This window comes from Antechinus flavipes, chromosome 6 (assembly GCF_016432865.1).
Source record: "Antechinus flavipes isolate AdamAnt ecotype Samford, QLD, Australia chromosome 6, AdamAnt_v2, whole genome shotgun sequence".
Taxonomy (NCBI): Eukaryota; Metazoa; Chordata; class Mammalia; order Dasyuromorphia; family Dasyuridae; genus Antechinus; species Antechinus flavipes.
The window spans coordinates 221,946,777-221,961,792 of record NC_067403.1 but is presented as its reverse complement, the minus strand read 5'-3'; the positions used below and the strand labels follow the sequence as shown (position 1 = coordinate 221,961,792).

Here is a 15,016-nt window from a genome sequence, read left to right as displayed (position 1 = left end):
TTCTCAGAGACATCAGTATGAATAATATCACTCAGTTACCAGAAGATGCCTTTAAGAACTTTCCTTTTCTGGAAGAATTGTAAGTATCCCTCAAAGATTTCTTTTTTCTTTTTGTGGGAAACTTTCAGGACAGAGACTGACTAATACAAACAGATCAGGAGACAAGTAAATAGCCAAGTTTCAAGCCCAGTAAGAGGGAAAAATTCATGCTCTTCCAAAAGATGAAACCAACAGACCATGGATTTTAAGCTGTCACTGCCTGAGTTATTTTTGAAAGCCCGGACTTGAAAAATGCTACTTATGTGGACCTTTTTTGCCGTAATTATTTTAACCACGGATATAGTGATGCCCCGAGTTAATTACAGCGTTATCCAGAGATGTTTAGGGAGCTGGTAATTACCATTGTTTCCAAAGGGGTTACTCTACAGCTCCATGCAGCCTCTAGAAGGGGTACATTTCACAATCTCCATGCCACAGACTTGGTCCCTCGCTCTGGATGGCAGCCATTGGAGGCACCATTGGAAGGAAAATGGAGTGTTCTCTACCCAGGGCACCTTTTGGTCATAGAAGGATATTGTATTGGCTGTCACAGTGCTCTGAGCATCTCAGTTCTGCACAGGCTCTCTTCAGTTTGCCTGTGGGCCTGATATCAACTTCTCACACCTCTGACTGTTAAAGTTGGCTAGGAAGTATGTATGGGGAGTGGGCAGACAGGGTGTAGGAACATGGAAGGAAGAGAGTGACAGAGGTTGAGGAGGGAAGTGGGCCAGGATTAGATCATGTCAAGAAGTGACTGACAGTGAAACATGTGAGACGGATGTTTAATTTTGGGAAGGTGATGGGACAGTGAAAGAAAGTGTGTATGTTGTGAAGGGGAAGTTATAGGTTGTTGTTACTCAGTTGTGTCTAACTCTTTGTGACCTCATTTAGGTTTTTTTGGCAGAGATATTGGAGTAATTTGCCATTTCTTTCTATAGTTCATGAGGAAACTGAGGCAAACAGAATAAAAGGATTTGCCAGGGTTTCACAACTGGTAAAGAGACTGGATTTGAACTCAGGTCTCCTGACTCTAGACATGGTGCTCTTTTCAACTGCACCACCTTGCTGCCTAAGCTACCAGTACAAAGATATATTTTTTCCCCATGCATTTTCCCTTCCTTGTTCATTTTTTTCTCTCTTTTCTTTTACTATTTCTGAGTCCTATTATTTTAAAAAGCAAAACAAAAAAATCAACCAAAAGTTGGAATAAAACAATATTAAACCCCAGGGAAAATTGCTGATTTGTATTCTGCCTCCTACAAGTAAAGTTTTTAAAAAGTTCTAATTAAGCTCAATTTTAACTTAAAAAAAAATCTAAGGTAATTTGTGTTGTGCAATATGTGGAGGAGGTAGGAAAGTGACATTTTGCTGTTGAGAAACCTCAGTGTCAGAACCCTGAGGGACTTACCTTCATGTTACAGAGTGTGTTCCTGCTACCCCTTACCCTGTGTGGGGAATCTTTCATTCCAACTGAATTGAGGGCTTCCTACCAAACTTAAACCCCTGTTTGCTAGAACAGGACCTTGACTGCAGTATTCATAGGTGCCCTGTTCTGAGACCCTATTATCGAATCCTATAATCTAGGCCATAACTTAATGGAGTTAAAATTTATATTAATGCTGCTGAGGGTTCTCTCTCCTTTCTCTCCCTCCCTCCCCATTCCTTCCCTTTCTCTCTTTCTCTATCTCTGTCTTTCTCACTCTTCTTTTCTTCCTTTCTTTCTCTCTCCTCTCCATTCCTCCCCTCATTTCTCTCTCATTTATTTCTGTTACCAGTAAAAACTTTATTCTCTCATAGTTAAAAATAGATTAGTTTTCTTAAAAAAAAAAAAAAAAAAAAGCTTAAATCTATTTCTCACATTTCACATGCAGGTTTAGACCCTAAACCATCCACTCTTTGTGTCCACAAAGTAGGATTATCCTCTTTTTACAGAGGTAATTAAGTGATACAAACATAACTGAGGACGTGATTGAATATTGTATAACTAGGATAAACTGTGGGGTGTGTTACAGCACCAAGGTGTGAGATGGAGAAACTCTCCTGGCCTTGAACATGGGTACTGTGTAAGAATCACCTTCCATGATGTATTTGATTGCAGATTATTCTCTGGGGGTGTTAGACAGTAAGGCAGTAGTTGGGGAGTCAGACCTGGTTAATCTTGGCTCTATAGAATTGTACATCTTGGATTTCTTCAAAATCTCAAATTACCTCAGCCTAATTAGTTTTGCCAAGTGGACCTTTTTTAATTGGAACCAAATTGAATTTGCCCAGTAATCCAATGCAGGTGGTTCACGTTCTCCCTTTATTTTGTCCTTCTTTACAGTTAGGAGACTGTCAGAATTAACTGACCTTTTTTTTTTTTTTTCAAATACTGATTTTAAAAGAAACAGTGAGTTGATATTTATTCTAAAAAATACTTGGAAGCCTTTTTTTTCTTTTAAACATTTTTTTTATTTTTTTAATATAGTTTTTTATTTACAAATTATATGCATGGGTAATTTTACAGCATTGACAATCGCCAAACCTTTTGTTCCAATTTTTCCCCTCTTTTTCCCCATCTCCTCCCCCCGATGGCAGGTTGACCAATACATGTTAAGTATGTTAAAGTATAAATTAAATACAATATAAACATACATGTCCTAACAGTTATTTTGCTGTACAAAAAGAATCGGACTTTGAAATAGTGTACTATTAGCATGTGAAGGAAATCAAAAATGCAGACGGACAAACATAGAGGGATTGGGAATTCTATGTAGTGGTTTATAGTCATCTCCCAGAGTTTTTTCGCTGGATGTAGCTGGTTCAATTCATTACTACTCTATTAGAGCTGATTTGGTTCATCTCATTGTTGAAGAGGGCCACATCCATCAGAATTGATCATCATATAGTATTGTTGCTGAAGTATATAGTGATTTTCTGGTCCTGCTCATTTCACTCAGCATCAGTTTATGTAAGTCTCTCCAGGCCTTTCTGAAATCCTCCTGCTGGTCATTTCTTACCAAACAATAATATTACCTGGAAGCATTTTAAAAAAATATTCTCAGAATATATTACTTTGAGATTTTTTTCTCCTGACTTGGTTTTGCTTGTATAGATGATTACTGGCAAAGAAAGCTAGGTAGCTCAGTGGATAGAAGGATAGGCTTGGAGTCAGAAAACCCTGAGTTCAGTTCCATCTTCAGATGCTATCTGTGTAACCCTGGACAAGTCACTTAACCCTGTTTGTCTCAGTTTTCTCATCTGTGAAGTGAATTGGAGAAGGAAATAAAAAACCACTCTATCTTGACCAAAACCACCCCCCCTCAAAATGGGGTCACAACAAGTGTAAGTATTATTATCATGAGATTGTAGGTTTTAAGCAGGAATGGAATTTGGGGGTCCAACTCCTTTCCTCATTTTCTAGAAGAGAAATGTGATGGCCACAATGGTTACTAGATTCTCCCGAGCTCATGAAGATGTATTAAATGGCAAAAAAGTCAGTTAGGTATCTGGACTTTAGTTAGGTGTTCTTTCCACCACTACCAAGACAATAGAAAGCATTTTCTTTTCAGATTGAGGTATCTATTTTTTGAAAAATGTATATGTGTGTGTGTATATATATATATATATATATGTATATATATATCTCCTATATGTATTTCCTGAGATTACCCCAAAAAAGTACTTTTTGTTTTCCTGGAAATTTATGCTTTATTTTGCTATTCCCTCATGATGTCTATGTGACCATTGCAGTATTTATAAATGGCACAAATGTTCTCTATCTCTTGGTAACCAGAAATCATCTGGAAGTCATTTGGTAGAAGTAACTGTGAAACTGAAATGGGCAGAGTGGGAATGGGGAAAGAAAAACCCGCTAAGGGTTTGGCTGCCACAACTGACTAGGTGCCCTCCCTCCCTTCACAATGGGAAAGGGTTGAACTAGAGCCCTGAAGCTGATATGCCAGCTGAGTACGCTTGAAACGTGTGGTTAAGGTAATTTCCCAACCACACCTATGAAGTATTTATAGAGGATTTCCAAATAACCCTAAACCAGGGTGCCATGTAATGGGGCCTGCTGCAGGAGAAACCCCACTTCCGGATCTTTTCAGTGACCCTAACCTAGAATATTGATGCTGCCACTTGATTTTGCCATTGTGGCTATTCCTGGAGATATCAACATATCAGACTCATGGGTCTGATCTTGTACGTTACCATATTTAGCAAGTGTTAAGAGTTTTCATGTTCCTCCCTTTAAAAAAAAAAAAAAAAAAAAAAACTGGTATTCTTTTCCTTAACATCACTTATTTTCTGATAATTACAAGAACCATTTATATATTTTAATGTTTACAAAATGCTTTACATGTGTAAGTTAATTCACTTGATCTTCACAATTTCCTAATATCTTCTCTCTCCCCTATTCCCGCCTCACCCCCCAAAATGGAACCTTACCTTGTAACAAAAAAGTAGTCAAGGAAGACAAATGGATATGTAGCCCATGCTTCAGGTCTGACTCGTTCAGCACTTGTGTCTGCTACCTCGGTGAACAGAGAGGCTTGTGTCACTACCAGTCTTTGGAAATCATTGGTTTCCACTTTTTTTTTTTTCAATTTTATTCATTCCTTTGGTTTTTGTATCAAAGTTTATTCCATTTGTGAACTTCACTAAAGTGAGCACTTCTGTCACCATAATAGAACAGAGACAATTGCACATGAGACTGTGAGTCTCTAGCTTGCTGATCTTAAGTAAATTATGAATTCAGTATGTAATATTCAAAGCCTGTGATTCTTTCTGGCCTTCTACTGTTCTCTTAGTTATATTCACTGGGGTCAAGTGTTAAAGATCCTTGAACTCCCCCTAATCTCTTATAAGTCAATATTTTGAACCTCTTTTCAATAATGAACAAGCATTATATTTTGAACACCCCTGAAAAACATAGGAGGTAAGTATTTAATGTCTGTTGAATATGTGATTGAAAGGAACATATAAAACACTTGTATAAGTTGCTAACATAAGCCATAACAATAATTTCAAAGATAAGAGATATATATTCATGAAAAGACAGTGATAAAGTTCACCTCACCTGGATTGAGTTGTATTCTAGTTTTAAGTGAGGCTGTGTTGACAACCCAAAACTCTCCTAGCAGAGAGATAATTGCCAGAGAAGAGAGGAGTAGTTCTTCCTTCTGTTCTCACAAAGAAGATAAACAACCTTATTGCTTCCCACTGCTCCATCTTTCAGGAGAAGGGAAAGGGCCAGCCAAGAAGGTCCTTCCTTCTTCCATTCCTTTGTCTGCCGTAAAAAGGAGGGAAAAGTGGTAGGATAAAATGAAGCACCCTGCCTGTCTGACAAATGAGAGAGATGGAAAAAGTGACAGAGACTGAAAAAAACACAATGTCTTAACTTTCTGTTTCTGTGCCTACCAGGAAGAGAACAAATTTCCTTAGAATACCTGCTTCTAATCTGATCCCATCACATCCTCATAATCATGCTCCTTCTTGTCCTGATCTATAGTTAGAATCTTCAATTTTTTTCTCCTGAGGACTAAAGACAATATAATACCCTTTTCATTCCAAAGGTTGCTAGATCTGAGGATCATCAGGATCTTCCCTTTTCCAGAAGGAAAGTCATTCAAGCATCAAGGGGGTCCTACCTTATTGACAATAGAAAGTGGCCTCATTGCAGTTAAAAGGGCTTGTTGGGACACACTATTTTGGCTGGTAGAGAGTTGGGGAGGGACTAATTATTATTGCACCACCTCTCTTCCCCACGTCCTTCCCAAATAGCTAGAAGCTAATTTGGTGACTGTTGTAATTATTTTACCACTTAGCAGGCAAGTTCCTAATACAAGTAGAACAAGGCTAACCCTCTTAACACATGACACACCTTTGAATATCCAAAGACAGCTATTATTATCCCCCACTCCCCAAATCTTCTCTCCAGAAGAGATATCTCAAGATCCCTTTCTGTGTAAATAGCCTGAAAAATCATAACATCTCTCTTCTGGACATGTGTCAGTTTTTTGGTGTTCTTGTTAAAATGTGCTTTCTCAAAGATTAAATTATTCACCAGTTGTGGTCCGATTATAGAGTAGAATACAGTAGAGTGATCACTTTCCTTGATCTGGATCCTGTATCCCTTTTAAGCCCCAAGACTAAGTGAACATTTTTGCTGCCATGTCTCATTACTGTCTCATTGACATTGAAATTCAGTTCATTTTAATTGATTTTTATTGACTGCCTTCTGTCCATGAGGATCCCTGAGCTAGGGGCAGAGAATACAGAGATAACAATGATCCTGGCCCTCCCTAAGAGATTATGTTCTTGTGACAGACTTCACCATGAACAAGAGTAAGTCACCACACAGATACTCTAAGAGGAGAAAGCATGAACATCAAGGGAAAGTGTATGTGGAGTGGGTGGAAGAACATCTCAGAGAAGGGCTGTCATATGAGGTAATACCTGAACTGAATCTTGAGGGAAGGAAGGACTCTTAAAAGGTAGTTATGTGATAGTAGACAGAGTGCTGGACCTAGAGTTAGGGAGACCCGAGTTAAAATCCTAGTTGTGTAACCCCTGGTCATAAGTCACATAATCTCTGTCTCAGTCTCCTCACTTGTAAAATGGGGATAAGAGCACCTATCTTCTAGGCTTGTTATAGCAATCAATGAGTTAATATTTGTAAAACACTTAGCACAGTGCCTGGCACTCGACAAATGTGAACTATTATTGAAATTGTTATCATTGTTAACAAAATTAGGGAAGTCTAGAGGAGCTAGATTAGAGGGAATAATGAGGTCTGTTTTGGACATGATGAGTGAGATATGTCTCTAGGACTTTCAGCAGGAAGATGGTGGTGTGGGAATAATGTTAAAGATAAATATTATTGCTATGTCTATAGAACTGAACCATGAATCTTTGGAAGACACAATATGGGGCAAGAGATGGATTTTATAGGGCAAAAGTGACTGAGAAAGAAGTGGCCAGGTAGGCTGAACAAGGTGAACAGAATACCATCTAGACCAGACAAAGAAAGACTGTTCACCAGGTTAGTGGAGGTCAGGTTGGACAAGGATTTAAAAAGGCCATGTAATAATTTGCTCATTTGTTTTTCATTTGGCATTTTTGTGGCAAAGATAGTGGGGCGATTTGCCATTTTCTTCTCCATCTCATTTTACAGAAGAGGAAACTGAGGCAAATAGAGTGCAGTAACTTGCCTAATGTCACATAGCTAGTAAGTGTCTGAGTCTGGATTTGAACTCAGAACTTTTTGATACCAGTCCCTTCACTCTATCTACTTTACCTCCTAGTTGCCCTAATAATAATAGGTTGCATTTATGTAGTGCTTTAAGGTTTGCATAATACTTCATATAAGTAGTCTTAATTTGATCGTCATAGTAACTCTGAAAAGTACTAGAGGGCCTTGGTAATCTGAGAGAAAGCAATTGCGGTCAAGTGATGAGATCCACTAAGATTCACAGATCTTTTGCATATGTTCTCTTTAGTCTTCCTTCTCCATCTTTATTTGTGAAAGTGATTTTTTGAAAGATCAGTGTGTAATCCTGCATTTATCCCTATTATGTTTGTCTCATTAAATTCATCTAAATGTTCTATCCTGTTGAGATCTTTTAAGATTCCATTCCCAAGATTCACCATACGTCACTGTTTTTACTGTTTTTTTCCCCTAGTTTCCTGTAAGATTCAGCTCATTTGATTCTGAAACCCTTCCATCCTGAAATTACTTTGTATGTTTTCTGTTGATTTATCTGATAAAAATTATATCTTTTAGTGGAATATAATCTCTTTGATTTAGTATTTTATTTTTTCCTCCAGTTATATGTAAAAACAATTTTAAACATTTTTTAAAAAAACTTTGAGTTCTAGATTCTCCCCTTATTAGCATCCCCCAACAATAAGAATGTAAGCAGTTTGATAAAGATTATACATGTGTCCAATATAATCTCTTTGAAGACAGAGAATTTTGTATCCTCAACCCCTGGCACACAGTAAACATATAATAAACACTTTTGAATTGGAATTTTATGTGTTATGAATATCATCATTAATATTAAGCCAGGGAAGTTGAAGGAGAAGGCTGAAATGCCTTAAACTATCAAGAGAATATTCATTTCTTATTGGAGGTATTAGGAAATTCTTCATGGAGGAAGACTGAAAGCTATTGTTTCTCCAGGATTGAGTATGGAGCTTCACACATAGCATTGCTTAGTCACTGTTTGCTGTGGCTTTTTAGCCAGGCCTTGAAGGAGAGCTTTAGATAAAACTAGAAGATTTTTGGGGAGATGTTAGAAAAGCTTCTTCTCATTGGGTGGAAGCCTCTGTTGCTTTCCTTGGAACTCCTGCCTGAGATTCCTTAGCAGTTTCTACAGAAATGGTAGAAGGTATCTGGGGACCAAGCAGCTTGAAGAGACGGGGTGTGGAGTAAGTGGTTAATGTACTACTTGTGCCAATATTGGGGTTTGGGAATCAGATCTAGAACTGAAAAGGAACTTAGGGATCATCATCTCATTGAACTTATTTCATTTGACATATGAGGAAACCATAGAAGGTAAATAATTTGCCTGAAATTGCACAAGAAGAAATCAACAAAGCCAGGCTTAGAACCGTCTTCTAACTCCAAATCTCATGTTCTGTCCACTGTATTTATATAGCACTGAATCCTGAAGTGGCAGTGTAGCAGAATAGTCGCTATCCCAGGAGAGCATCCTTAGATATGGGTATCGAGAGAGAGAAGGAGAGATAGAGAGACAGAATTTAGGAGGGAGGGAGAGACAGAGGAAGACAAATCCCACTGATAGAGTACTAGAAGATCATTTCTGTTATTACACGGAGTGTGCACCACTTCATGGGTTGGTGTGATTAACTATTCCAGGCTCCCATTTCCCATGATTCCCTGCCTCTTTTGAGGTAGTGTTTTTGAGAAAAGAGATGTGAAATTCTTCAGGATTAGCTGCCAGACTTGTTCAGTGTTCCCAAGGAGAAGTAGCTCTGTTTATACGACTGTTGCTATGATTAAATCCATTCATTACTGAACAAACGTTCCAGATCTTTTAATGAATCTGCCATCACCAGTTTGGCTGAACTTGTAGGAAGAAGTAATTTTCTAAAGGTGGCACAATTCCATAAGAACCCTAACTTGATATATCATGTCTAATTTGCTGTCCTCTTCTTTGAGATTTTGCTTTTGTTGGTGGTGTTGCTCTGAACCTATGATTTCATTAGTGTGGGGAACTTCTAGATTTCTGGAGTCAGGATGCCTTTGGTGATCATGACCTTAGTAGCCTCTGAGAAGTCATTGATCACCCTGGATCTGAAAAATGGGGATGTTGACCCCAGTAGATGGCTGCTGATATCCTTTCCAGCTTTATAATAACTTTTTTAGCTGGTTTTTTCTTCGTAGTATGAAGTGTGTTTTCTTCTAAAAAGTTTTTTTTTTTTTTTTGTACTTAAGAAATAACAACCAGGGAAACATTGAGCTGTTGCCTTCATTGGCATTCTCAACATTTTTTAAAATTGAAATTTATTGCTATCTTTAGTTTAACATAATGCATTATTTCTTCTTTTGCTCTCTTAGGCTTTTTCTAACATACTGAGCCTGCATTGATGTGTCCAGCCCCCTAATTTCATGGCATATACCTTATAATTTAGAATATGTTTATATTCCATGGAAATGGAATCACTCCACATGTTAGTTCCAAACTAGTAGATGATAAACTCTTGAGAAAAGTGAGCCAGTTTTATACTTTTGCATTTTCCTTAGTGTCTAACATGATTTGGGGAACATGGTAGGTATGTTCTATAACTATTCATTACTTGATAAACTAGTCTTAAACACATTCGCCTTTTCAACAACAGCAATAATAGCTGCAGGGCCAGCTAGGTGATGCTGTGGATGGACCAGTGGCCTTGGAGTCAGGAGGACCTGAGTTCAAATGCAGCTTCAGACACTTATTAACTGTAAGACCTTGGGCAAGGCACTTAGCCCAGATTGCTTCCCCAAACTCCAAACAAACCATTAATAGTAGCAACAGCAAGTTTGGCCAAACTTTTTAAGTATCTTCTCATATAATTCCCCCAAAAGAATGTAAGCAGTGAATGCTTCATTTTTGTATTATTTCTCCCACACCTGGTACACAGCAGCCACTTTATATGTGCTACTGCCTGACTGCTTGAAACCTTGGAAAGTAGGTAGTGTGCCAGTCTCTGTTCTCATGATTAGTAAGTGTTCAGAGTTTGGGTTTTGGAACTTATCTTCTTATCTTCAAGCCCTCTTTTCTATTTACTGTTATAAAAGCACTCAGCAGGTATTAGCTTATGCTAATCTTCTGGTTTCTCTTTTACATGTCATTTAAAAAAGTTACAGAGCTTAATCTGCTATTTCCTTTTTCCATTTTTTGGACAGCATTTGTCTAATTGGATTTTTGAAATGGATTTTTTATCCTCTGGAGGACCTGACAAGGTTAGAGGGGGAAAATTATGCTTTTTCTTTATTGTTTGGTAGGAATTAAGCACACCCATGGATAGTTCTGGCCCTACATACAGGGTGAGCCTTCTACCCAACAGAGCAGAGTAACTGGAACATAGCATCAGCCTGGAAGTGAGGAAGATTCAGGCTTGGGCCAGCCCCAGATGCTGAGCCTTGGTTTCCCCATCTCACAGAGTGTTGGGAGGGTCAGCTTAGTTCAAGACTCCTTGGAGGTGGGAGGAGGGTCATTTAGTCTGTCTGAGGTTTCCTCGTTGCCTCATCTCTAAAACAAAAACAAATCCAAAAAACCACTAGGGTCACCTTGCACTAACTTCTCGTCTTACCTTTCAGTCCCCTATGAGCGCCAGCTATTATTTTTCTTTTTATTACAATTGTGAGGGAGAAAGTACTTTGGAAACCGCAAAGGGCTGTGGAAAAGCCTGTTAAAATGGAGGCCTCTGCTTGCCCTGCCCACCAGACCATTGTCCAGGAGCCTGTACCTGCTCTTTCTGGCTTGTTCAGAGATTAGGCCCCAGGCCTTGCCCTCCTGTCACTGGGGCCACCCTGGGCCCCGCCTCCCCCAGCCTCAGGTTTCACAGCAGCTGCCGGCAGGCAGCCCCTTTCCCAGGCCCCACCAGCCCGTGGCTCTGGTCAGCCTTAGCACACATTCCTCCTCCTCCTAACTCAGCAATAGCTCCAGCCAAATGGCGATAATAAAATTGCCACCACGGGCCAGAAGCAGCATCCATCCAGGCCTTCCCCAGATAAGAGATGTCATCCTCGCTCTTTAAAAGGGACTTCCTGAAGGAGGAATTCCTGGGCCCAGCTGGGAGGCCGTGGAAAGCCTCGGGCCTGGCCTCCCGGCTGCATCCAGCAAACATGTCTGTCCTTTGTGTAAACAGTCCTTAATCCTGCCTTCCACTGAGGGTGACTCGGGTGGGCTCAGAATATCCCAGTGTCTGGATTGGAAGAAAAAAAAAGTTGGAGACCAGCTTCTCTGCCTAATAGAAATGCCCCCTGTGACCAAGAGCTGGGTTGGGGGAGAGGGTTAGAGTTGGAGCCCTCAGCCTGGCGGGTGATATTTGTGCAGCAGTGCCTTACAAATGTCACCTCATTAGGTCTTCACAGCAAGAAGCCTGAGAAGGAAGGCTTGCCCTTACCCTCATTGTGCAGTTAAGGAAACTGAGGCAAGCCCGCTAAGTGAATTGGCCAGGGTCACACGGACTCCCACACTCCAGGCCCAGCTTTCTGTCCTTTGTGCCACCTCTTTTGAAAGGTCTTCAGACTCTGAGCCCAAAACTTAACAAGGCTGAGTGACTTTGAACAAATCACCCAACTCCATTTCTTCATCTGTAAAATTGGGATAAGAATAATTTACCATGTTGTGTTTAAGAAAGCCTTTTGCCATCTTAAAGGTGTTATAAAGACGTGTTATTAATGCTGAGCCAAAGTAGAGTTTTATATTTTGTTTCCATGGGCCTGTCATGGCACTGAGGAAATCTCTGTATCTCTCTTCCCAAATGTTTTTAAATGCATGTAATAAAATGCGTAGAATTAGAAAGGAAGTTCATTACATTGCATGTAATTTTTCTCCCATTTAAGTTCACAGATGCTCCCTCTGCTCCTTGAAATCTGCCCACAGAGCCATGGTTGCCCCTGCCCTTGAGAAAGCTGGTGGGAGTTGGAGGGTTCCTCCTTCCCCTGCCTCCTCCAGCTCGCCTCAGGCTCCAGGTTCTGGTTTCACTTCCACATTGACTTCATGGATGTTTTATATTGACTTTGGCTTGCACTTTGTTTCCTCTCCATTGAATGTAAGCTCCTTAAGGGAAAGGATGTTTTCCTATTCTCTCCATTAGTGTGTGGATGCCGGTGGAGCATGAGTGCTGCCCCTTGGTTAGCCCTACCTCATTCGCTTCCTAGTTCTCTTCTCATTCATGCATTTCTTTGACATTCTCTACTCTGGTTCTCATATAATTCCTTGTTTCTGTTGTACTTGTGTAAACTCACAGTGTTACCTTGTTACTATAAAGTGTTATATAAATGGGAACTTTTCATTTTAATAGGCCCCTTTAGGGATTTTTTAGTTTATGTGTTAAAATGAACAAAAGAGCCAATAAGTTTTTTGTTTGTTTGTTTTTACTCTGCTAGCTAGATTTTGAGTCAGAAGACCTGGCTTCAAATCCTTGTTCTGATCATTACTGTGTGTCCTTGGGCATACATCCTTAACCTCATCCCCCAGGCCTAGGTTTTCTCATCTTTAAAAATGAGATATGGATTTCTAAAATCTAATCTTCCCTTGGACAAAGGCCATGTGATATGCCAATAGTCCTAATTGGAAGATAGAAGAATAATCATCAAATCAACCCTTGAGTTGTACACATATAAGGAACATATACAGAACTTGGGAATCAGTTGTCATTTGTTTGACAGCATAAGATAGATTGTCTGGTGCCTCTTTTAAGAAAGCAGATCACAAGCCACCAAGTGTGAACCCCATCGTATGTAGCATTTGCATTCTTTACTTGCTTTCCCTTCATTGATCAGCTTTTTCTAAGGAAAGAGAGCCACAGTTAGCTCTACAGATGCCTCTGGATTTAATGAGAGGAGTCTCCCTTCCATGCTCCTTAATAATATTGGTGTGATATTGGGCCAATCGCTGGACCGTGGGCCTTAGTGTCTTTACCTGTGAAATGAGGAATAGAGAAGTTTCTGGTGTCCAGTACGACACTTTCAACCATGTGAGAAATGAAAGAATTCCATGACACAGCTGTCCCTGCATCATAGTTGGGACATTGTAGTAGTAGCTCTCCTTTTACCCACATTTTAGAGAGAAAGTCTCATTGCAGTGACTTAAATCATTTTTGATAATTCGGCCAGTAGTTTCTTGGTGATGGGAAAATAAGCCTTTTACAGATATTACCTCATCTTTCCCGCTATTTATGAAAAGGACAAAGGTTGGCTGGGGGGGGGGGGGGGTTACAGCAGCAAACATTTTGCTCTGTGGGACTTACAGACCCTTCTCAGTTGACAAGGCAGGATTAGCAGTTGTTCTGCATTTCATCACCCCACCCACACACACCCCTTGCTCAGGGAAACATTTATTGTCCTGTTTACACTACAGCAGAAATGATCCAGAGACAAGGACAGATTTTTAAAAGTGATTGGGGGGGGGGGGGGCAGGGAAGGGCAGGATCAGAGTTGATGAAGTTTCAAAGCCTCTTTATAATATATTGTGTGATTTCTTTCCTTGAAAGCTTTAGACTCTCTTGTTAGAAGCAGCAACCCCTAGCTCGGAATCAGAGGACCTGGGTTCAAATCCTGCCTCAAACATTCCCTCTGTGATTTTGCACCTAACTTCTCTGACCTCAAGTTTCCTTATCTTCAAAAGAAGACTGAATGACTTCTAAAGTCTGAAATCCATGAGCTGAGAAACAACCAAATTATAAGCAGGGCCAGATTCTGGCTTCTTAATCTTTTAGTTTTATTTACAAATAGCTTAGCTAGACCAGGTGAGAAATTCTGGACAAGGGTGCAAAATGGCTTCTTGGACAGCATGGACCCTGATTCTGAATCAAGACAACAGTTTTCTTGGTTTCAGTACAGTTAATAATGAATCCACAAGATTTTAGGAAAGAGTAGAGTTGAAAGCTTCACTGAGATTTGGAGAAGTATTTAAGTTGGCATTTGGGTAAAAAAGGATTTTGCAGGAAGGAATTCTGGGACTGACCATAGTATGCTCTGAGGTTTATAAAGTGCTTTACAAACTATGATCCCATTTGATCCTCTTGTGAGGCAGTGCTATTATTACCCCCGATTAACAAGTGAAGAAACTGAGCAAACGTGTTATGTGACTTACCTGGGGTTACGTAGGTAACATTTACCTGTGTTGCCTAGGGTCACAATACTTTTAAGTATCTGTGCCTGGATCTGAACTCTATCCCCCTTGAATCGAAATTTAAAGCTTTACCGCCTGCACAGCCTTACTCCTAACCATCCTCCTAGATGGGAGCTAGTAGAGTGTAAAAGATTTCAACAAATACAGTTTTGTGATAAATTGTATCCTATGAACTTAAAGTACCAAAGTCAGAGTTGGGGAAAAGATGAATGAGGGCTAATGTGTCTGTAGGATATAGGGTTCAAATCAAAAACTTTGAGCCGGTAAAGATCTTGGAGCTCACTCAGAGTTCCCCCCATTTTATAGATTTCCAGATTTATTATAACTTCATGATAAGTTGGGAAGGTAGAAGGGCCTGTTATAGGACAGGGCACAGCTAGTGGTGAAATGGATGGAGAGCTGGATGCAGATTTGGGAAAACCTGACCAGGTTCTTATTAGCTGTGTTATCCTGGGCAAGCCACTGAAACTGTTTTAGTTTTGTCATTGTAAAATGGAAATAATCATAATATCTACCTCCCCAGGCCTGTTAGTAGGATCAATTGAAATATTTGTGAGAGTGGCACATAGTAGGCACCATACAAATGCTAATTTCCTTCTCTTCTGCTCATCCCACTCATCAAC

General features: G+C 39.8%; 1 protein-coding gene across 1 annotated transcript in view; it reads left to right on the top strand.

The window, feature by feature from the left end:
• Positions 1 to 15,016, top strand: part of LGR4 (leucine rich repeat containing G protein-coupled receptor 4) — a 121,629-nt gene that overhangs the window by 64,229 nt on the left and 42,384 nt on the right. Inside the window, exon 2 of the mRNA XM_051966151.1 lies at positions 8 to 79. Coding sequence (XP_051822111.1) covers positions 8 to 79 — 72 coding nt within the window. The remainder of the gene's footprint in view (positions 1 to 7; positions 80 to 15,016) is intronic.